The following is a 25693-nucleotide window of genomic DNA, read 5'->3' as shown; positions in this document are numbered from 1 at the left end:
CTTCTGTGAAGTTAGGCAAGTAGGAGACAAGGTACTGGCAGATGTAAAGCTGTGAGGATGGGTCGTGAGTCGTGCATGGGTAGCTCAGTCGGTAGAGCACTTGCCTGTGAAACACAAAGCTCCCGAATTTGAGTCTTGGTCCAGTACAAAGTTTTAGTGCAACAGAAAGTTTCATTTTTTGTATTGTTGGTACAAGTGATCATCATGTATCTTTGCATTTTCAGCTCTTTTCAATATTTAGTTTATTGTTCAAGGTCAAAAAGGTTGTATTTGTTTTTCGACCGCTCAGTGAATTATTACTTTTGAGAAAGGTGGCTGAAAGAATTTGTATTAAATTTTGCTTGAAAAAAGGAATAAAGTGCAGCACCAGATGTGAAGTATTGACTGTGGCTTTTGACGAATGAGTAGGTCAAGAGTTTACGAGTGGTATAAATATTTGAAACAGGGTCAAGAACATGTTGGAGGTGATGACTGCCCTGGACACTCAAGCACATTAATTACTGATGACAATGTGGAAAAAGTAAAAAAATGGTTTTGGAAAGTCACCGTCGGAGAGGTTTCTGATGTTGAAATAGCTTTTGGCTCATACCAAGTAATGTTTTTGGACATTGTGGCCATGAAACATACAGCAGCAAAGTTTGTCCAAAATTGTTGAATTTAGACCAAAAGCGACATTGCATAGATTTAGCTCAGGAAGTGAACAGTGATCCAGAACTTCTAAAGGAGATTCTAACAGATGATGAACTGTAAGTATAAGGGTGTGGTATCGAAACAGGGACCCAATCGTCCCAATGGAAACTGCCTGAAGACCCAAGACAAAAAAAATGTTTTCCAGGTTTGATCACACATAAAGGTTCTCATCACCATTTTCCTAGATTACAAAGGGATAGTGCTTCATGCATTCCTGCCTTATGTTCATATGGTCAATAAGCAATACTACACGGAAGTTATGCACTGTTTGCGTGAAGCAGTCTGAAGAAAATGACTAGAACTGTGGCAAAACCACTTGTGGAAATTGCATCACAATAATACTCCTACTCCACCTCAATGAATGTTAAGATTGTTTCCTAAGAAAATAAAACTGGTATGTTGCCTCAGCCACCCTATACACCGGACATGATCCCCCTGCAAGTTCTTTCTGTTCCTGTAAAAAGATATCATTTTGCAACCATTGATGAAATAATGCTTCTAAGGTTATAAAAAATGCTGGCACAAGTGTTTATCTGAGGGTGGGTGGGGGATTATGTTGAATGGGAGCAAGTAGATTTTGGTGAACAAATAAATTTTTTTTTAGAAAAACACAAATTCCCGTTACTTTCTGATCATGTTTTCACACCAGCAAAGAGAAGGTAGAAGTGCTGCTTATCTGTTGGTATTGTATTACATGTGCCCATTTTATAAATATGAGGAATATCCAGAAAGTAAGGTTACAAGAGCTATAGCTCTACCAAGGATTAGTTATTACTGTTGTATGTGGTAGCGCACTCTGAAATGAAGTAATGGTAACAGTCATCTGCAGCGTAGCTACCGTACTCTTGTTAGGTTGACAGTTAAAAATGAGCAATCTTATTACATTTCCTACCATGTGCAAAGCACATACTGTGTACACTACCTGAATCCTAAGGGCAAGGTTCAGCAGCGGTTCATCGCAAAATAATATCCATGTTTGGGAAGGAGGTCATGTCACAGCGACATGTGACAAAATTGGTATGGAATTTCACCTTCAGAAGAATGGAAATTCATACTGGAGAGAGAAGTGGACACCCATCCACAGTGACTGACTGAACTGGTGCAAAAACTGGAACAATTTCATTCTGATCGCTGTGTAACCATTGATGATCAGCACAGACTGTGTCCTGAAGTTTCTTAAACTGTTGTTCACGAAATTGTGACTGATCTCTCAAAGGTTCTACTGCAGAACACAAAATCAAGAGTCTAGGCCATGCAAAAGTTTCTCAATCATTTTGCAGGTGACACTTACCTCAACTCTTTAGTGATAGGGGATGTAGTATGGTTTTACTACCATGACCCAGAGAACAAGACACAATCAGTGCAGTGGCACCATACTCGTTTCCCTTCTACAAAAAAAATCAAAACTCTGCAATCGCCTCTAAAAGTCATGGCAACTGTTTTCTTGTACAGAAAAGAGTTTTGCTTGTTGAATTCTAGCCGAGAGGCAAAATAGTCATCTGTGCACGATACTGAAAGATCCCCCCCCCCCCCCCCCAAAAAAAAAAAAAAAACTCCGCAATGCCATACAGAGCAAACACTGTGCAGTGTTGAAGAAGTGTGTCTGCCTCCTCTGTGACAATGCTGGACTGCAATCTGTTAGAGCAATGTAGGGGTTCTTGACCCCATTTCATTGGAATCTCTCAAACCGTCCCTCTCACACTCCCGGTTTTGCACCTAGTGACTATTATTTATTTCCTAAATTGGAGAAATTTTTCAATGGTGATGGGATGAAAATTAAAGTGAAGAAACAGTTTAAGGAGTTGGCAGAAGACATATACAATGCAGGTGTTACAAAACTTATTGCACGATTGGCAAAATGCATTGAAGTAAATGGTTATTGTGTGGAAAACTTATATATAATACCTATGCTGCTGTTCCTGTATGTTTCGTTCAAATATACACATTTATGTTTCTGTAAAAAAAAAAAATCTTGTATTTTTTCTTTCCAGACATCCCTCTTAAAAAAACATTGCTATTACTGTTCTGCTAACAATGCTAGAGGTGGTGTAGTTAGTGGGTAGCCCACTAAGTTTGCGTTCAGGAGGTTGATGGTGCAAATCTCCGTCCAACCGTAGAGATTTAGTTCTTCTGTTATTGCCCTACATCTCGGAAAGCAAATGCTGGTACGGTTCCCTTGTAAGGGACTAATCCAGTTCCCTTCCCCATCCATTCCCTATTCCAATCTTTGCTCAGTTTCTAATCACCCCATTGTAATCAGGATGTTAAACTCCATTCTTGCTCCCTTCTTTGTTTTTTTAACTTACATTCTCCATGGATGTTTCCATTTGCTTTCTGTCAACTCCAGTTAGTAGATGAGCTGTTACCCAAGGTACCTACACTGTGCATCTGTATATGTGGTTTGACCAACAGGAACATAATGTTATGTGAAATCAGAGTAGGTGTGCATCTGCAATGATAGAGAAACTGATGTGTGTGGCTAATTCATGCATCAGCCATTGTTAGTGTGTGTGTGTGTGTGTGTGTGTGTGTGTGTGTGTGTGTGTGTGTGTGTGAGAGAGAGAGAGAGAGAGAGAGAGAGAGAGAGAGAGAGAGAGAGAGAGAGAGAGAGAGAGCAAGTAGGTCCCATAAACTTTCTCTGATCAAACTGGCAATAGACATGGTTGAAATTTGAGGTTGTTTCTTTTTATTTCATGAAACTGATTGTGATACAACTCCTTTATTAAGCAAATGGAACACTGGTTGATCAGTTAGGTACAGGGTACAATTTATATGCCACTGGTAATTTGTGATGTAAAACCCTGCTGACTCATCTGATGGCTGTTGTGCCTGGTGGTAAAACACTAATCTGGAAACTGGAAGGTCACAGAATCAATGCCCAATTGTACCATGAATTATTTCAGTCTGCCTTGAACTTGGCCTTAACCTCTCGAGTGTGAAGATTTGCCTGGAACGACAATTGGTGTGAATTCCACATTAAACCATTGTTTCCCTTTATCTGCTAGGATCACTGGAGTACTTTATGGACAAAGCGGCATCCAGTTGAAAGCTTTGTACCAGGCTGTTGAGCCACACAGAATTATTATTTAGTTAAGTGAACTTTTTGAACTCTTTTTAATTACTAAATTAGTAAGGAGGATGATTTTATCCATGTCAGTAGTAATCCTACCTGCTGACCAAGGCTAAACCACTGTGGTCTTGAACTGCAGGGATTACCTGGCAGGGGACACTGCCAGCTGTGAAATTAATGCACCTGCAAACACTGCCACAGTGCCCTGTTCCAGAAATCCAACAGGATCTCCTCAAATCCTTAGGCCCATCCCAGAACCTCTCCCCTGAGTCCATCTGAGACCCTACCCCATATCACTTTTTGCACCCCAACCTTCTATATGCTTTCAAAAGTCCATAAGCCTAACTACCCAGAACACTGCATTGTGGCCAGTTACTGTGCCCCCACCGAGAGAATCTCTACTCTCATGGACCAGAATCTTCACCCTGTTGCCCAGAAATTACCCTCCTGCCCAGAAATTACCCTCCTATATAAGACCACTTCCCCATGCAACTCTCTGCAGTTCCTGATTCTTTACTGTACGGTACCCTGCTGATCACATAACCTGTATCTAATATCCCCAACGCCTGTGACTTTGCTGCTATTGAAAACTGCCTTTCCAAATGCCTGACTGATTCCGTACTTAGACCCTCCTTCGTGGTCACCATCACCAATATCCTTGCCCACAATTACTTCTTCTCTGAAGTCGTCACCTAAAGACAAATCCATGGTACAACAATGGGCGCCCTCGCGGCACCATCTTCTGCTAATTTACTTGTGGACCACCTAGGGTAATCCTTCGTAACAACCCAGAATCAAAACCCCTCACATAGTTCAGATTCACTGACGTGGCTTGGACATAAACCACTGATTGCACCCCACAACCCAGTTTTCTAGATAATGTTTAAGGATGTTATTAGGCACAGACCGGCTGCGGTAACAGAGTGGTCAGCGTGACAGAATGTCAGTCCTAAGGGCCCGAGTTCGATTCCCGGCTGGGTCAGAGATTTTCTCCGCTCGGGGACTAGGTCTTGGATTGTCCTAATCGTCACCATTTCATTCCCATTGACGTACAAGGTGCCGAGGTAGTCAAATTGAAAGACTTTCACCTGGCAAACGATCTACCTGACAGGAGACTCTAGTCACATGACATTTTATTTATTTGGCACACACACTTGCACAATGTTCAGTGTGTCTTATTTTGAAAAGACATCATTAAAATTGGGAACTATAACTTAATTAACTTTGATAACTGTTGTGATGTTATTTGTTCAGGCTCATATGAAACTATGAATTTTTGGTGTTGGATTATTGAACTTATTTGATCGAACTACTTCCCATGATGATTACTCAAACTACTACTGACTTTCAGATTGTTCCCTGAATGAAACAGTAACACTGACCGCCATAAACTACATTTAATATGCTCTTCCATACTAATCTTTAAGAAGCAGCCAATACCATTTCTTCTGCTTAATTATTCATATAAAAGTGTTAATTGCACGATGAAGAAATACAACCTATGTCAACAAGGTTATAACACTACTACTTCCAGGCCAGCTGTCCGAGTAGTACTTTAAAAAAAATTAAATAAAAAGAAAAATCAGGTTATAGTGAGGCCTTCAAGCAGTACTTGTTTGCGTAATATGTTGTGTAATAAATAACCTGGTAGTGTTACAGAGCCACCTTCACAAATATGCAAACTACATTATTATTAAATAAGCACAAAAATACAACATTTCCAAATTTAAAAAAAAATGTAGTCAGTGTATTGGCACAAAACAACTGGTGGTCTTCACATTCTAATTGATATCATTTCTGTTATGTGAAACAAAACCAGTGATTCTTTGAAATGAATTTTAGTGCCAAAAGTTGTAATTTAGAAACAAACAAAAGTCTATACTCAAAAATTTTATCTGCTCTTGTGCAAAGTTGATCTAGAAATCTGGCAGCATTTTCAACAGTGAAATTAACACAGCTGCAGAATAATTGCACATCTGCCAATTCATTGTGAACTAACTTCACTCAAAATTATGATCACATTTATCCACTTTTTCTGGAACACCATTCTTTTGGTAAAATAGTCTGTCATCTGCTAATCAACAAAACTAATAAAATTTTGAAAATATAATGTAATTGTACCCACCAAGTGGTGGCAGGAGAACAATGTACAAAAGCGTTACCTATGCGAGCTTTTGGATCCGGAAGGGTTGAAGGGGAAAAAAAGAGGTGTGAATGAAAAGGACTGGTGAGGTTTAAGAAAAGGGGTAGAGTTCAGAAAAGTTTCTTAGAACAGCAGGTCAGGGAGCCTTACCAGAAGGGATGAGAATGGTAATCCGAATGTTGGGGACTGCACCGGACAGGATTTGAAAACCTATTCAAATCTCGTTTAGTGCAGCCCCCAACATCCTGTCCAGTAAGTCTCCCCTGACCTTGAGTTCTGGGTGACTTTTCCGAACACTGCCTCTCACCAGTCCTTGTCCTTCACCCCTCTTCCCTCACCGGAGCCCCCAACAACATAGTTACTTTGGCATATGTACTGACTTAAGCACAGCTTTCTCAGATGTTCAAAACTACTTCTACTATTTACGTTACACCCAAATATTTAATAAAAAATGTATGTTTTCATCATTACTCGCTACTGAAGAAAACAGAAAAAAATTTTCTTTGCACAGATAACATACAAAGTTGGATAGTTTTACATGGCACTCAGAGCTGACTCTCAGTTGCTAATTGGATGGCACGTTGATGCATATTATAATATGGTTCAAATCAAATTTCACAAAAAATTTAAAAAGAACAACAATTTATTTACCAGTAATCAGCATTTACAACACGTATGGAGTGCTGCAACATGTCGTGCTAATGATGACTTGGAGTTGTGGGGAATCGGCTTCTCCACAAGAATAAACCTCAGTACCTGCACATTATAGTTATTGCCAGTTTGATTATAATCTGCCGTGGTATTAAGCTATTTCAGTTTCCTAGTATTGTATGGCAGTCCTCTGTGTTTCATTGTAAAATTTTATTGTTGTCGAGAAAATGTGTGGCCGAATTTCAAAGCACTTTAGAAGACTTGTGTGTAAATCAGACTAATTTGGTAATCTGTCTGTAGTTTGTAGAAATCTTACTGGCCCAGTCCTAACAAATAATCACCTAAAACAAAAATGTTGTTACACAGAGTAACTTGTTTGTAGAATTGTTAATGTTGTTGTGGAACCTACACATTTCAGAGACAGGTTAGCCAGAGTGCTGGGGACTCTGTGGTAGTTGTGCACTGCACAGACTTGTTGCACACACTGCAGAATTATAACGACTCCTTGTCGCTCCAAAAACTTGGCAACACGCACTAATGTGCGGAGAAACGGTATTTATTCTCTTTTACAACACTAAATGCTGTTTTTATTTTCACTTCAGTATGCAGATCTCTCAATTATAACAAAATTTTTGAGCAAGCTAACTTTCAAATATTAGTCTAGTAGTGGAGCAAAAGCGTGGCAAAAATACTTTAGTGTCATTACAGTTGTGACTGGCTCGGCGTTTCCATTGTGGGAACAAAAAGTAGGCAGGAGGTAGTTGAGGCTTACACAGGCATCAGGACAGCATTATCACATTGCTTTAGGCTTGACAGTGCAGACTAATGAGCAGATTTGAATGGATGCGATGTTGAGGCACAGCCACTAATTGGCAGGAGTCTCTTTGACCATTTTGGGTCTTGTAAGCACTTCCACCAGGTGCCTGGATGGTGCTTGACTAAGCAGTTTGTGTGGTGCTGTGTTTGTGGCAGTGTCTTTTATGATGCATTTGGCACTTTCATCTAATCATTTATCACTTCAAATATGGCCCTCTTCCAGCAAAATATTCGGCTTGGATGAACAGTCATTTGATACTGCTCCACCGTCCCACAACCAAACTGATATCTTCAAACCTTACCTAGACCTTGCACTACACTACAGATCAGTCTGTCACAACTACTAATCTTTTCGTACTCTCACACCTTTCACCAAATGCAGACCTAGAGCTTTGCTACAGATCAGTCAGTCACCATGATCTACATTCCAAAAATAAAGTAGCCAGAAGAAACATTATCGATGTTCTGTTCTCTTTCTGTTTGCACGTGTGTGATGTGGACACCATAACATTATTAGGTGGAAGAGAGAGACAGCTTACGCCACAATCGTCAACCCTCTTCTGGAGTATTATTGTGAGGTGTGGGATCTGCATCAGATAGGATTGACATTGGCCTTTGAAAAAGTTCAAAGAAGGGAAGCTCATTTAGTATTATCACAAAACAGGAGACAGAGTGCTACAGATATAAGTGAATTGGGGTGTTAGGTTCAGTTGACCCTTTGACTCTGAATTGGCACAATTTGTTCTTCATTCTGTAGCATAATTCAAAAACAGTCTTATAACCTTTTTCTTGTCTTAAAAAATCAGTTCTGAAAATATTTTTAATTTGTCTAGATCACGTATGTGTATAGAAATTAAAACACAATGATTAGACTAGTTCCAGTTGTCAATGCAACCTCCTCCGGTCTGTGAACAAGCACAAAAAAGTCACATTAGGCAAAATTTCTTTTTGGCAAAATAGTTATTAAGCTTGGAATTTTTGAAGGAACACATACATACAAATGTGGTAACCTATCACTAGTGGTAAAAATTTCAACATACAACTCACGGAATGAGCATAATATATAAATAATGGAAAATCTGTTCTGATTTGTGTATCTATCGGCTGTACTGAGCTGAGGTAAGTACTGGCCAGCCCCTCTATCTCTTTGTTCGTATTTGTTTCATAATATATAAATATTATATCAAAATGAACTAGTGGAGCTTTATAGTGTTACACTGAAGGTAAAACATTTTACACATGAAGCTCATAAGAGACACAACTTGAACAAAAATTGGATGTACCAGGAATGATTGTATTGTGCAATAACTGCCACTGGTATAACAGCCAAGATCATTGAAATATTTTGGTTGTGACAGCACAACAAAAATGAGACTGGTTCTAAGCCTGTAAAAATAAATGAATCAAACAAATACATAGTAAACAGTGAAACATAAAATCGAATGTTAAAAGCTGTGACAGTATTCAAGAGCAAGAACATGCTCTGGGTAATGAAATAATAGTCAAATGTAAAACATAAAAAGGTCATTGTTAAACCACGTAACATTTTTACAGCAAATTAAACTGTTTCTGTGTCCAATAGTCAGTAGGACTAGCTTGACTGTTACCCATTCATAGCCATAACATAAGTGAATGCTGCATGCACTTGTGCCAGCCAAAACAAAATTCTTCAGTATTTTTGGCAAACTGATATAGAATTTTTTGGCTCATTATTATGACAATAGACTGCAACATTTCGGCCCCAGGACTGTTCGCTTGTAGTGCCGCTTTCCGCCATCTAGCTGCGCTTTAGCATTTGACTACAAGTCAGGTTGCCTTCTCGTCACGAGGTGGCGCCCCATCTGCATCAGCAGTCTTCTTGCCATAGATTTTAATTTAATGTTGTGATACGATATGTTGACAATATAATGATTTTTAAATCTTTTATTACATTGTGGCAGTGGGCCTCATTGCTGTTTCGTGTTCTACTTGTAATTTTCTTGTAACTAATACAGACTCTGGCCTCTGTTTTCTGTATAATGGGGATTTCCTTCTCAAGTATTTTTAATTATGACATTGTTATTTCCACATATAGTTTTAACTATTTCCTTCTATTCTTTTTATATGTTGATCTATGTAACTGTATACATTTGCTTGTGCTTGCACACCACCTCTCAACTTTTGATTTCACATGCACGAGTGCACGCAGCATTCAGTTATGTTATGGCCATGAGTGTCTAATAATGAAATTAGTTCTTCTAGACACACAAATATTTTGTTTTGCTGTTGAGAAGTTATATTGTGTAATGAAGACCTTTTTGTGTTGTAGATTTGACTTTGATTCTATTTTCCATGGTATGTTTTTCCTTTTGAATATTGTCGCAGCTTTTAGCTTCAGATTTTATGTTACTGTTTACTATGCATTTGTTTATTCCTACAGGTGTAGAACCAGTCTTAATTTTTGTTGTGCTGTTACAACCATTTTTTTTTTTTTTTTTTCAAATAACTAGCCTTTTATACAATACCAAGTTATTGCGTGGTATGGTTATTATTGGTACATCCAGTTTTTGTTCCACTTGTATCTTATACAAGCATGGTACATTTAAACTGATTTTCTTCTTTGTAACGCAGTATAGTTGCTTGTAGTTCAGTCATATATATAAAGAAATCATACTTGTTCCGCACATTATCTGCTGACATTTTTACACACACACACACACACACACACACACACACACACACACACACAGCCAGGCATTGTTAAAGTCACTGTTTCGTGTATGTCATATCATTTTCTGCTACTTCTAGACTTAAGTCCTTTTGCCCCAAGAAGAGCAAATGGTGGGTTGCTTTTAAATTTCAGTGCAAAATGTGGTAGTAATTATGTACATTTCAAATTGTCACAAAAACCACAAGAAAATTGTAAATAAAAATAGTTCTATATACTCCTTTTTGAGCAGTACAGTTCTTAGTATTCCTGTCTGTTGAGAGCCTCCTGGAACAACTTGTCTCAGAACTTTAAATTTTCAGAGGCTCTTGGATCCTAACATCTGCTAAAATATTGGGAATGTCTGTCATGGATTTTCATGCCACATATGAACTTTCACAATCGGTTGCTCACAGAACGTTGCATGTACAAATTGAATAACACAGGGAATGGGGAAAGGAAACAGAGGGCAGGTAGGCTGCTAAAGTTTCTCCCTCCCTATTCAACTCTTGCCTCCCTCTCATGTCCTTTGAATCTTATAACTGCCGTCTGGTTTATATACAAGTTTATTTTCACACAGATCTTGATCAAACAGGTTTCTTACACTTTATTACCAGTTTCGGCATACTGTCATTCTCAGATCTGTTACAAAGATAAATATTGTGTAAGAGACAGGTTCAATAAGTGAACACTAAATCTAAAAGGTCTTAGTGATGTATAAATATAAAAGATTAAAAAATGTTTATAGCCACTTATGACAGCCGTACACTTGATTAAAATATTCTGATGTAAATCATCATCAAGTTAAACATGTGAGTACATGGTACGTGCTGGTAATACTCGGATTGCATCTGGTATTTATACAAGAGACTAATGCCAGCAGATGGTACTTTAGCCAGAGCACATATTAAACCAGTGTCACCAATGTGATGATTAAATTGTGGCATGCACAGTCATTAATTTTTTTTTTAAACATTCATACTTAAAATACCATAAAAAGTACAAATACTAATATAATACAGCCACTATCTTCACTAGGTATAACATACAACCTGTATAAGCTAATATAAAAAGTGTAATAATAAAATAAAATATGTAAAAAAATTGCCAACCTGAAAGACCAGTTACCATAAATGTAATTGTAATACAATTAATAAAATAGTAACTGTATGTCAGAGGTAAAAAAAATAGGTATTTTATTTTATTGTTACACTTTCTATATTAGCTTATACGGGTTGTATGTTTTTACCTAGTCAAGCTTGTGGCTGTATTATATTAGTATTTATACTTTTTATTGTATTTTATGTATGAATCCAATTTCACATCAGTTAAGTTTTATTCTCAGATGCTCATTTTGCTATGGGTAGTAGTTAAATTTTTTTAAACTAATGACTGTGCATGCTGCAATTTAATCATCATATTGGTGGCACTGGTTTAATATGTGCTCTAGCTAAAGTGCCCTCTGTTGGTATTAGTCTCTTGTCTAAATACCAGACACAATCTGATTATTACCAGCATGTATCATGTAATCACATGTTTAACTTGATGATGATTTACATCAGAATATATCAAATGTATGTATGGCTGCCATACGTGGCTATAAACATTTTATAATTTTTATATTTATGTATCACTAAGACTTGTTGGATTCAGCGTTAATTTATTGAACCTGTCGCTTACACCATACTTATCTTTTTACAGTTCTGAGGATGGCAATATGCCAAAACCGGTAATAAAGTGTAAGAAATCTGTGTGATAAAGACGGTCTTGTGAAAATAAAGTGCCAAAAATGATTGTAGACTCATTACAGACTTCATGTCTTCGGTTAGTCATATACAAGTTGGAGCCAGATGGTGTGGCCGAGCGGTTCTACGCTCTTCAGTCTGGAACCATGCGACCACTACGGTCGCAGGTTTGAATCCTGCCTCGGGCATGGATGTGTGTGACATTATTAGGTTTGTTTGGTTTAAGTAGTTCTAAGTTCTAGGGAACTGATGACGTCAGATGTTGAGTCCCATAGTGCTCAAAGCCATTTGAACCATACAAGTTGTAAATAACCTTTCACCCCCTGCTTTTTATCCTTTATAACTTCATAACTTCAGAATTTTTTTAGAGTCATTCCAGTTAACTTTATCTGCAAATGTGGGTTTGCCTTTTGTCAGTCTGTATTCTAAGATACTTAAGTCATAGAGTTAGTATTGCCTCACATGTGCCAACATTTCTCTGTAACGTAAACTGATCTTCCCCAACTTGCATTATACCCCTTGTTCCATTCTTCTGTAGATAATTTATATTAGTATTATTAGTGTTGTTTATATGAAACTAAAATTAAGTATATAGTATGTGGTCAAGACACGATGCTTTGCCTGCAAATTTACTTTTCCCCGGGGACTTCCTCTTAGTGAGCTGTGGTAGTGAGGACTTTACTTTTTGATCCACTTTTGCAACTTTTGTCAGTAGTGATGGCTGTATCTGCTGGCATAGTCTAGCTTTCATAGTCTAGCTTTCATTTCTGTTCCCAGATTTGTGTTGTCCCTGGACAGCCGCATCCGGCCCCTCTTGTTGTTCCTCAAGCGCTGGGTTTACAGCATAGACTTGACGCCGGTAGCCAGGAACTCGCCAAGACCGGAGCTGACGTCTCATGCTCTTGCTATGGTCACCTTCACCTTCCTACAGACGGTGAAGCCTCCCATCCTACCTCCCATAAAGGGTATGAAGGAAGCTGCAAACTACAGCCTAAAGGTTGCAGGTTAGTGATATATGCACTTCCCATATTCTTGCAGTAGTGTTCGTGTTAGGTCAGTTCAATAAAACAATAAGGTTCCTGGTCACGGACTCAATTAAAATAAAAAAAATACATATCAGCAACTAGAGTAGCTTTTATTCAAAGAGAGTCACGGTCCAGCTGGGAGATCTATTGATCTGATGGAATTAAATTTTCCTAGAGGCATGTTGAGTCTCAGCTTTATTTTCAATAAGGATAGAAGCTGAATTAAAATTTCTACCAAGCCAGGGACTTGAATCTTTTTTTCCTGCTTACTAGGCAGATGTGCTGTCCACTACACCACTCTGCTATTGTGAATAGCACAGCAGAAGCATTACCCTAGTGCAGTGCCCTCCCTAACACAAACTTCAATTCACACTTCAGCCCATCTTGATTTTCCCGTTATTAAATTATGTACAAAGGTGGGGTGCAATTCCATTATTGGAGAGCCTCGACAATACTGATGATTTAAGAGGGGGTGGGGGTTGGGTATCGAGTAGTGCTGGTGTGTGTGTGGGGGGGGGGGGGGGGGGGGAGGTGGGGGGCAGGGGGGGGGGGGGAGTCTGTACAGCTGTGTTAGCTGCAGTGCCAGGTGTAGTAGTGGTTGAGGGCACATCTGCCTAGTAAGCAGGAGACCCATGTTAAAAGTCCCAACCTTGGCACAAATTTTAACTCATTACTTCAGCTTCTATCCTTATCAATGATACAGCTGGGGGAGGTATGATATATTACACTGTATAGTTGAAATGGTGAATTGTTGTTAAGCATGTAAGCAATACAGGATGTTGCTGGGCTTTAGATGCATCCATCTTCACAGCTAACAAAATACACATATGCGTGGCTATGTTGTGCCAACACTGCAACTTAGAAAGACTCAGGTGAGGGGTTTCGTCATACACTGTAGTGGGTGAAGAAAGGGGGGGGGGGGGGGGGTGGCGGCAGGGACTGACACTGATGTTGAATGCTGAGAGAGAGAGAGAGAGAGAGAGAGAGAGAGAGAGAGAGAGAGAGAGAGAGAGAGAGAGAGAGGAGGCAGATGCATAGCATAAGAATAATGTGGGGGAGTGGACTGAGAACAGGAGCTAATGGGTTGGACATACGTAGGGAAACACTACACGAAAAGCATGCTTGAACAGAAATACAGATGCTAGCCGAGCCTACAGGTGGCACCTGTATTGGACCATGAACAGCACCTGCTCAACAGCGTCAATACATTGAAAGTGCCAGTCGTGATCAGAACAGAGTTTTGTATAGTTTTGATTGCGTTACATCGGAATTCAAACATGGGCAAACTCTTGTTTGGTGTAGGCGTAGGTTCCATAACCAACATAGCTCATGTGTTTGGTGTTGCAAGCGGCACCGTATTGAAGATTTATAGTGTGTACAGGGAAAGTGGAAAAGTCATACAGTAACTCACAATGAGATGGAAAAATAAGAGGACAGTGCCTGCAAAAGTCACTTCAGAACTGAATGTTGCGCTCGTAAACCTGTCGGTACCAAAACACTAGAAAGGGAGCTCCATAAGCGGCAATTTTCAGGGTGAGCTAGAGTTCCAAAACCACTCATTTAGTGATGCAGAAGCCTGTAATAGCAAAACATGGTGACAAAAACATAAAACATGGGCTGTGGATTAACAGAAGAGTCATTTGATCAGTTGAGACTTGTTGCACACTGTTTGCAACTTCTGGCTAAGTTTACATCCAAAAAGTGAAACATGTTGGGGCTTCAGTGATGAGGATTTGGGCATGCACATTGAGGTATTCTGTGGTCCCACAGTTACTTTGCAAGGTTGCCTTACTGCGAAGGATTGTGACCATTTTGGCTGATCAGGTGTTTGTTCCCCAGTGGCGATACCGTGTTCCAAGATGACAGGGCCCGCATTCCCACAAGTCGCATCCCCAGTGGCGATACCGTGTTCCAAGATGACAGGGCCTGTAGTCCCACAAGTCGCATCGTGCAGGACTGGAAAGTTCAAACCCACATCCTGCCATCTTGATTGAGGCTTTCCATGATTTTCCTAAATCGCTTCAGGCAAATTCTGGGATGGTCCCTTTGAAAGGGCACAGCTGTTTTTCTTCCTCATCCCTTGGGACCAATGACCTCATTGTTTGGCCCCTCCCATAAACCAACCAACCAGCCAGGACAAAGATGGATTGTTGCATATCCCCCAGCCACCACAGTCACCAAATGTAATTATTCATTGTCTGTGGTCCACTTAGGAGAGAACGGTGCGTGATCGCTATCCATCTCCGTCGTTATTACCTGAAATTGCCTCTGTTTTGCAGGAAGAATGGTATAAGATTCCCTTGAGAACCATACAAGGCCTGTATTTCATCATTCTGAGGTGAATGGAAGCCATTTTGAGTGCCACTCCTCCCCCCCCACCCCCATTTCTAGGTCCCCAGTTACGTACAATACAATACAAATCTTGGATTTCTCATTACCAGGCACTATGATGAATACTCGAAGCCCTGGCAAGAGATACTTTTAGTTATTGAAGGCCATGGTGATGAGGGGGAGTGCTCCTGTGCAGCTGATTCATAGGATTGGTTCAAGAATTGGGGGCACATAGCCGGCCGCGGTGGTCATGCGGTTCTAGGCGCTCCAGTCCAGTCGCAGGTTCGAATCCTGCCTCGGGCATGGATGTGTGTGATGTCCTTAGGTTAGTTAGGTTTAATTAATTTTAAGTTCTAGGGGACTGATGACCACAGCAGTTGAGTCCCATAGTGCTCAGAGCCATTTTGGGGGGGCACATATGGATACGGCACAGGAACCTTGTCTGTGGCCTAGTTTTGTGAGTGTTGTTTGTCTGAGAAGGTGTTAATAAGACTTCCAGTGAAATAGGCAAGGGATTGGTAGCGATAGCGGATACACTGTTCGCAGGTGGCCAAACCATATGGGGAAACGTCCATCAAATGTATTCACATCTGCAAATATGGATAACTGTCAGCTATATAATGGAATGAAAGTAATGAACATTTGTGCCAGGCTGGGAGTTGAACACAGATTTCCCACTTATCTCTAGCAGTCGCTTTACAGTTCGGGTATTGGAGCACGACTCGTGGGCAGACTCAGACTTTCGTATCTCGTCAACCACATGTTTACAACCTGCTCTCATACACCTATTATATATATTCCTATAGGGGGGTGACATTTTAATTTAAAGTTGCTTGCCCAGTGTTGGTGGATAAATACAATATTGCAGTGCCTGTGGTGGTGAGAAATATGTTGGAAAGTTCCTTTGGATGTGAATGCATCATATTTCTGCACAATACAAGCTCTGCAATATCGTATATGGGGAGAGACACTTTAGTGTGGAAGGGATGTCTGCTATTGGTATACAGGTATTTTTGATGTTAGTGGGCTTGGTATGGACAGGGCTTTTTATGGAATCTTCAGAGAGGTGGTAAATGTTAAGAAGGTGGGATTCTGGACTGAAGAGATTCAGGTGCAGTACAAGAGGAAGGAGGTGCTTGGGATGTGGAGTAATGAGGATAGTGTCTGCATTCTGTCCGAGGTAGTTCTGAACACATTTTCTAAAGACTGTATTGAGTAACCAATTCGATAAACCATGCACAATGACAATATTTCAGACCTGGTAGCTACAAATAGTCCTAATTTATTAACAATGGCAGTAGAGACACACAGTGATTGTTACTGAAGTTAATAAACCCATCAAGAAGGTTATAAGAACTTTCAGGCTGGAAAGAGCAGATAAGCAGTTATTAGCACCATACTTAGACAACGAATGGACATCATTTACTTCCAACAAGTAAACCCCCAATTTTTTAAAGAATGAAAGTCCTGCGTATTAAACGGCCATATCCTAAACTATGTGCTATACAATGATATAATTTTGCAGGTATGTTCAGTGGTGTATGTGGATACCATCTGCAAAACGTGTTGCAAAAAGAGTTAGTGATAAAGAAGAAATAAATTAAAACATCACACCAGACATCAGATACTCAAGATTTACTGCATGCAGAGTGAATGTAGCAAGTGATAAACTTTTTTGTTTTATTATTTTGTTAGGAAGGGGTGTCAGTGAGAAAAAGTATTGGAAAGGTTTGAAATTGTGTAAAGTTTGTTGGAAGTCACTAAGTGCTCTCATTCCCACATAGTAGATGAATATGGCCTGGGTAAATTGTGTGCTGTGAGTTATGTTGCCCCAAGATGTATGCACAGTTTCTAACTTAAATACTTGTCTTATTGTGTTCAACCTTCAGTATAAGATTATATATCTTAATAAGCAGACAATGACAGCATTTTAAATTTTTAATTGCCGTCAATTATTATGTAAATATTGAGAATCAAATTATTGTTGCCATGAACCATGGACCTTGCCGTTGGTGGGGAGGCTTGCGTACCTCAGCGATACAGATGGCCGTACCGTAGGTGCAACCACAACGGAGGGGTATCTATTGAGAGGCCAGACAAACATGTGGTTCCTGAAGAGGGGCAGCAGCCTTTTCAGTAGTTGCAGCGGCAACAGTCTGGATGATTGACTGATCTGGCCTTGCAACATTAACCAAAACGGCCTAGCTGTGCTGGTACTGCGAACGGCTGAAAGCAAGGGGAAACTACAGCCGTAATTTATCCCGAGGACATGCAGCTTTACTGTATGATTAAATGATGATGACGTCCTCTTGGGTAAAATATTCCGGAGGTAAAATAGTCCCCCATTCGGATCTCCGGGCGGGGACTACTCGGAGGACGTCATTATCAGGAGAAAGAAAACTGGCATTCTACGGATCGGAGCGTGGAATGTCAGATCCCTTAATCACGCAGGTAGGTTAGAAAATTTAAAAAGGGAAATGGATAGGTTAAAGTTAGATATAGTGGGAATTAGTGAAGTTCGGTGGCAGGAGGAACAAGACTTTTGGTCAGGTGAATACAGGGTTATAAACACAAAATCAAATAGGGGTCATGCAGGAGTAGGTTTAATAATGAATAGGAAAAAAGGAATGCGGGTAAGCTACTACAAACAGCATAGTGAACGCATTATTGTGGCCAAGATAGACACAAAGCCCATGCCTACGACAGTAGTACAAGTTTATATGCCAACTAGCTCTGCAGATGATGAAGAAATTGATGAAATGTATGATGAGATAAAAGAAATTATTAAATTTTCGTCTCCCTTCACTACCTGAATAGTCATGGGTGACTGGAATTCGTCAGTAGGACAAGGGAGAGAAGGAAACATAGTAGGTGATTATGGATTGTGGCTAAGAAATGAAAGAGGAAGGCGTCTGGTAGAATTTTGCACAGAGCATAACTTAATCATAGCTAACACTTGGTTCAAGAATCATAAAAGAAGGTTGTATACATGGAAGAATCCTGGAGATACTAAAAGGTATCAGATAGATTATATAATGGTAAGACAGAGATTTAGGAATCAGGTTTTAAATTGTAGGACATTTCCAGGGGCAGAAGTGGACTCTGACCACAATCTATTGGTTATGACCTGTAGGTTAAAACTGAAGAAACTGCAAAAAGGTGGGAATTTAAGGACATGGGATCTGGATAAGCTGAAAGAACCAGAGGTTGTACAGAGTTTCAAGGAGAGCATAAGGGAACAATTGGCAGCAATGGGGGAAAGAAACACAGTTGAAGAAGAATGGGTAGCTCTGAGGGATGAAGTAGTGAAGGCAGCAGAGGATAAAGTAGGTAAAAAAACGAGGGTTGCTAGAAATCCTTGGGTAACAGAAGAAATATTGAATTTAATTGATGAAAGGAGAAAATATAAAAATGCAGTAAATGAAGCAGGCAAAAAGGAATACAAACATCTCAAAAATGAGATCGACAGGAAGTGCAAAATGGCTAAGCAGGGATGGCTAGAGGACAAATGTAAGGATGTAGAAGCTTATCTCACTAGGGGGTAAGATAGATACTGCCTACAGGAAAATTAGAGACCTATGGAGAGAAGAGAACCACATGTATGAATATCAAGAGCTCAGATGTAAACCCAGTTCTAAGCAAAGAAGGGAAAGCAGAAAGGTGGGAGGAGTACATAGAGGGCCTATACAAGGGCGATGTACTTGAGGACAATGTTATGGAAATGGAAGAGGATGTAGATGAAGACGAAATGGGAGGTAAGATACTGCGTGAAGAGTTTGACAGAGCACTGAAAGACCTGAGTCGAAACAAGGCCCCCGGAGTAGACAACATTCCATTAGAACTACTGACGGCCTTGGGAGAGCCAGTCATGACAAAACTCTACCAGCTGGTGAGCAAGATGTATGAGACAGGTGAAATACCCTCAGACTTCAAGAAGAATATAATAATTCCAATCCCTAAGAAAGCAGGTGCTGACAGATGTGAAAATTACCGAACTATCAGTTTAATAAGTCACAGCTGCAAAATACTTACGCGAATTCTTTACAGACGAATGGAAAAACTAGTAGATGCGGACCTCGGGGACGATCAGTTTGGATTCCGTCGAAATGTTGGAACACGTGAGGCAATACTGACCTTACGACTTATCTTGGAAGAAAGATTAAGAAAAGACAAACCTACGTTTCTAGCATTTGTAGACTTAGAGAAAGCTTTTGACAATGTTGACTGGAATACTCTCTTTCAAATTCTGAAGGTGGCAGGGGTAAAATACAGGGAGCGAAAGGCTATTTACAATTTGTACAGAAACCAGATGGCAGTTATAAGAGTCGAGGGACATGACAGGGAAGCAGTGGTTGGGAAAGGAGTGAGACAGTGTTGTAGCCTCTCCCCGATGTTATTCAATCTGTATATTGAGCAAGCAGTAAAGGAAACAAAAGAAAAATTTGGAGTAGGTATTAAAATTCATGGAGAAGAAATAAAAACTTTGAGGTTTGCCGATGACATTGTAATTCTGTCAGAGACGGCAAAGGACTTGGAAGAGCAGTTGAACGGAATGGACAGTGTCTTGAAAGGAGGATATAAGATGAACATCAACAAAAGCAAAACGAGGATAATGGAATGTAGTCAAATTAAATCGGGTGATGCTGAGGGAATTAGATTAGGAAATGAGACACTTAAAGTAGTAAAGTAGTTTTGCTATTTGGGGAGCAAAATAACTGATGATGGTCGAAGAAGAGAGGATATAAAACGTAGACTGGCAATGGCAAGGAAAGCGTTTCTAAAGAAGAGAAATTTGTTAACATCGAGTATTGATTTAAGTGTCAGGAAGTCGTTTATGAAAGTATTTGTTTGGAGTGTAGCCATGTGTGGAAGTGAAACATGGACGATAACTAGTTTGGACAAGAAGAGAATAGAAGCTTTCGAAATGTGGTGCTACAGAAGAATGCTGAAGATTAGATGGGTAGATCACGTAACTAACGAAGAGGTATTGAATAGGATTGGGGAGAAGAGAAGTTTGTGGCACAACTTGACTAGAAGAAGGGATCGGTTGGTAGGACATGTTTTGAGGCATCAAGGGATCACAAATTTAGCATTGGAGGGCAGCGTGGATGGTAAAAATTGTATAGGGAGACCAAAAGATGAATACACTAAGCAGATTCAGAAGAATGTAGGTTGCAGTAGGTACTGGGAGATGAAGCAGCTTGCACAGGATAGAGTAGCATGGAGAGCTGCATCAAACCAGTCTCAGGACTGAAGACAACAACAACAACAACAACAACAACAACCACCCCAGAAGCCACTGGACAGGTAATCTGCAGTTGCAGCCATGTACTGTTTTAGCCACTTAGGGTTATAAATATGATGAACATAGAGATTGTAAATTACTCTCGAAAGAAGTGTGTGCCAAATAAGTGGATTAAGGATGGAAAGACTCGTCATGGTTTCATTACCTACAAGACATATAACAGTTTCTAACTTAATACTGAAAGGTTCTGGTCATTCAATCATTGATCAGTCTGGTGTGGCAATAGAAGACAATAAAAGGAAAACTGAAGTTTTAAATTTTGCTTTTAAAATGCTTACTTATTCATAACAGTTGTACAGACATACCTCATTTGACCAGCACACCGGCCCTCTTATGGAGAACATAGAAATAGGCATTGGGAAGCAACTGAAAGAGTTGAAAACAAAATAAGTCCATGGGGTCATATGGAATCCCACTTTGATTTTACAGAAAGAAATCTTCAGCATTGGCGCCTTATTTAGCTTGCGTATATTGCAAAGCTCTCGCCCACTAAAAAGTCCCAAGTGATAGGAAAAAAAGCGCAAACGATTCCTGAAATATGATGGTAAACAAATGGGCCTGCAAAATTGCAGACCAATACCTTTAATGTTGGTTTGCTGCAGAATTCTTGGTCGTATTTTAAGTTCCTATATAGTAAATTTAATTTAGCACACTGGACTCTCATTCGGAAGGACAACGGTTCAATCCCATCTCCAGCCATCCTGATTCAGGTTTTCCGTGATTTCCCTAAATCGTTTCAGGCAAATGCCGGGATGGTTCCTTTGAAAGGGCACGGCCAATTTCCTTCCCAATCCTTCCCTAACCTGAGCTTACGCTTCATCTCTAATGACCTCGTTGTCGACGGGACGTTAAACACTAACCACCACCACCTAAATTTCATTGAGACAGAAAAGCTTTTGTCCACAAATCAGCACGGATTTAGAAAACACCACCCGTGCAAAATTTGGCTTGGCCTTTTCTCGGATGATATCCTGTGATACTTTCGTGAAGGGCAACAGGCAGATTCCATATTCCTGGTTTTCCAGAAACTGTGTGATACAGTGCTCTCTGCAGCCTGTTAATTAAGGTCTAAGCACACAGAGTAGGTTCTTAAATATGAGAGTGGTTTAGACTACTTAATAGAACCCAATACATTGTCCTGGATGGCAAGTGTTCATCGTGTAAGGGTATAGTCATGAGTGCCCCAGAGATAGGACCACCTTTGTACTATATAATTAGTCTGATACATATTGTTTGCTAATGACATTGAAGTGTATGGGAAAGTGTCGTGTTGTGATTGTAGGAAACAGGAAGAGTTAGACAAGATTTCTGTTTGGTGTGATGAATGTGGCAGCTTGCTCTAAATGCAGAAAAATGGAAGCAAGTGCAGATGAGTAGGAAAACAATCCTATAATAGAATGCAGTATTAATGGTGTGCTATTTGACACAGTTATGTCGATTAAATATCTGGGCACAGTGTACAAAGCAATATGAAATGGAATGAGCACATATGACTGATAGTAGGGAAGGTGAGGGGGTCAACATGGTTTATTAAGAGAATTTAGGAAGGCATAGCTACTAGTGTGACCCATCCTAGTTTGAGATTCCCACCAGCTCAGATTTATTGTTAGTGGCAGTGTAGTTCAGCACACGAGTATTATGGAAATGGTTTGTGAACTCAGTAGGAGTCCCTGGAGCTAAGATCGGTATTTGTTTTGTGAAACGCTATTGAGAAAATTTCAAGAAGTAGCATTTGCAACAGGTTACAGAATGAGGGTAGGGAAGGTGGTTTATCCCTATGAAATCCCCAAACCACCTTCCCTACCCTCCGGCTCCTACCCTTGCAACCGCCCCCGGTGTAAAACCTGTCCTATGCACCCTCCCACCGCCACCTACTCCAGTCCTGTAACCCGGAAGGTGTACACGATCAAAGGCAGAGCCACGTGTGAAAGCACCCACGTGATTTACCAACTGACCTGCCTACACTGTGACGCTTTCTATGTGGGAATGACCAGCAACAAACTGTCCATTCGCATGAATGGACACAGGCAGACAGTGTTTGTTGGTAATAAGGATCACCCTGTGGCTAAACATGCCTTGGTGCACGGCGAGCACATCTTGGCACAGTGTTACACCGACAGAGTTATCTGGATACTTCCTACCAGCACCAACCTATCCGAACTCCGGAGATGGGAAGTTGCCCTTCAATATATCCTCTCTTCTTGTTATCCACCAGGTCTCAATCTCTTTGCCTCCACACTTCCGCCTCGACTTACATCTCTGCCCTTACTCTTTGCCTTTGAATATGTCTGCTTGTGTCTGTGTATGTATGGATGAATATGTGTGTGTGCGTGTGGGTGTATATACCTATCCTTTTTTCCCCCTAAGGTAAGTCTTTCCGCTCCCGGGATTGGAATGACTCCTTACCCTCTCCCTTAAAACCACATCCTTCCCTCTTTCCTTTTCCTTCCCTCTTTCCTGACGAAGCAGCCACGGGTTGCGAAAGCTCGAAATTCTATGTGTGTGTTTGTGTGTTTTATTCATTGTGCCTATCTACCGGCGCTTTCCCGCTTGGTAAGTCTTGGAATCTTTGTTTTTAATATATATATACATATATCATAAAGATGCCGTTAGTGAACCTGAATTGGGCAAGTGGTAGCTAGGAAGGTTTCCTCGAGATGACCCATAAACACTTTGGCATAGGAGGGTACCTTGGTGATATCTGTTGCTGTGATTCTCAAAGGAGTACTAGCTGTGTGTGAGAATGTAATTAGTTAAGTGTGCATAAGCAATGAGGTTGTGGGTTTGGAATAGGTAGGGCACTGGGAGAGGTACTGGTGGCTAGTGGCAAGGCAACTGGCACGGGTGACGATGTTGTATAAACAGCTGGCATCAACAATCTCGAGTCTGAATCCAGCTGGTGGGGGTATGGGGATAGGTTTGTGTCTTTATATGGGAATCTAGTTATGGGCAGTGCATTGGAGGTATTGACCAACAAGAGCTGAGATACTTTCTGTGATAGCATTACCTGAGTACAAATGACAGCTCCACCAATGAACTTCTTTTATACCTTGTCTACATTTACATCCCTACTCCGCAAGCCACCTGACGATGTGTGGTGGAGGGTACCTTGAGTACCTCTATCAGTTCTCTCTTCTATTCCAGCCTCGTCTTGTTCGCGGAAAGGATTGTCGGTATACCTCCATGTGGGCTCTAATCTCTCTGATTTTATCCTCGTGGTCTCTTCGCGAAATGTAAGTAGGAGGGAGCAAAATACTGCTTGACTCTTCGGTGAAGGTATGTTCACGAAACTTCAACAAAAGCCCGTACGAGCTTCTGAGCATCTCTCCTGCAGAGTCTTCCACTGGAGTTTATCTATCATCTCTGTAACGCTTTTGCAATTACTATATGATCCTGTAACGAAGTGCGCTGCTCTCCATTGGATCTTCTATAAACCCTATCAGTAACGGATCCCACACTGCTGAGCAGTATAGAAGCAGCGGGCGAACAAGCGTACTGTAACCTACTTCTTTTGTTTTCGGATTGCATTTCCTTAGGATTCTTCCAATGAATCTCAGTCTGGCATCTGCTTTACTGACGATCAACTTCATACGATCATTGCATTTTAAATCACTTCTAATGCGTACTCCCAGATAATTTATGGCATTAACTGCTTCCAGTTGCTGACCTGCTATATTGTAGCTAAATGATAAGGGATCTTTCTTCAGGGTGTATACGACCCGGGAAATCTGGGAAAAACCCGGAAATTTTTTCATCCGGGAGAAAACCGGGAAAAACCCGGGAATTTTTCGGAATTCCGGGAATTTTTTGGAATTTCGGGAATTTTTCATTGTTTTAGCTTGCAGTTAAATTTTTGTAATTTTGGCTGCAGAATTGATTCTCTAGCAAAGAATGTTGTTGTATTCTGCTGCTGTAGAATGATACTGCAGCAATAAAATAAAAACGAGAGGGGGAAAAAAATAAAACTTTAGTGGCAAAGGAAATGTGCAATTTACAACAACAAAACACCGTGCACACACAAGCGTCTGCAAATAGTAAAAATATGTCAAAGGCCGTAGGGCGCAGACTGTAATTGTTCGTAACAATAAACTGCTTGCTATGAGCATGACGTCACAACTGTTCATGTTATTTTCGTTTGACCAATTGCGATCGGTCTGTTGCACATGCGCATTTGACTCGCGTATAAGCAGTACCGTCTCCCGCTTCTTGAAGTTGGGCTGTTAGCTGTATCGGTAGTAGCAGCAAGCAGTCAGATGCAAACGAGAAAAATTTTTCTCCCGCGCCCTAGCTGCCAGATTCACGCTTGCGCATAGTTGTCTGAGTTGAAGTGGGGAGGGGGTTAATCTCCACGTGCCACGTGTTTTCGTTAAGTGATTTCGCTGCTCCCACGTCAAATGAAAACAAAACGGATTTCTGTTGCCGGGAGCTATCAAGTGAATTAAAATACATTCACATTATTATGGAGGGCAAAAATGCATTATTAATTTCAACTTTATTTTATTTTATTTCCAAGTTAGTAGCATTCAAGCATTAATCGCCTTGCAGAACAGTTAAGTTATTTTTGCAAGTTTACTAAAGAAATTTGGCTTTATTCATCTTTCCACTGAGGCGATCATTTTATTTGAAACGAAGTGTTTCATTCTACAGTATTGCCTAGTTCCAACTGTTCGCCATACATGGCATTATGCCATAGTAAAGAACCAAAAATGAGTTCGCAGAGTACTGGTACTCCAAGAAAATTTACATCCCAAAAACCACACGGAAAAGCTTAGTATCAGATGGGACCTACTTCATCGTGAATCTGGAAAAAGCCAATTTGCACTTCAAGCCAAATTAGGCATTTTAGTATGGTTTACGAAATTCCGATGCTCTTTGGAGTATACTCTGATGCCCTGTTTCTTTTGTGGTGTAATGTAAGCTCTGTTAGTGCTTTATACACACGAACATGCGGGCTTCCTACACCACTACAGTTGCACACGCACAATAATGCCTGTTTTCTGGCGCTATCTGGCAACTGGTAAATCGAACGAACCTATTTCTAACGTTCTTCGGTTAGTATTGCGAACGGTGGTTAGAAAAGCGTTACTTTCAAAGTAAATTTCTTTTTACGCAAGATGAATTGTTACGTGTGAGAAAGTGGGATGGATATCTAAATCACAGAGCGTTCGAAACCGAACAGTTTGAGGACCAGCCACTTACAAGAATTTCGAGCCGACACATTTATGTCAGAA

The 25693-nt window shown here is 40.4% G+C and overlaps 1 protein-coding gene across 4 annotated transcripts in view; it reads left to right on the top strand.

The window, feature by feature from the left end:
• LOC126292176 (speckle targeted PIP5K1A-regulated poly(A) polymerase-like) overlaps positions 1-25693 on the top strand; it is a 102786-nt gene that overhangs the window by 37938 nt on the left and 39155 nt on the right. For all 4 annotated transcript variants that reach the window (XR_007552029.1, XR_007552031.1, XR_007552030.1 and 1 more), the window contains one exon: positions 12579-12805. Coding sequence is in view for 1 of the 4 variants with exons in the window: in XM_049986016.1 (XP_049841973.1) it covers positions 12579-12805 (227 nt within the window). In the remaining 3 variants the exon portion in view is untranslated. The remainder of the gene's footprint in view (positions 1-12578; positions 12806-25693) is intronic.

Source organism: Schistocerca gregaria, chromosome 9, assembly GCF_023897955.1.
Source record: "Schistocerca gregaria isolate iqSchGreg1 chromosome 9, iqSchGreg1.2, whole genome shotgun sequence".
In the NCBI taxonomy this organism is placed as follows: domain Eukaryota; kingdom Metazoa; phylum Arthropoda; class Insecta; order Orthoptera; family Acrididae; genus Schistocerca; species Schistocerca gregaria.
The sequence above is the reverse complement of the archived record's forward strand: the minus strand, read 5'-3'. Positions and strand labels throughout refer to the sequence as shown.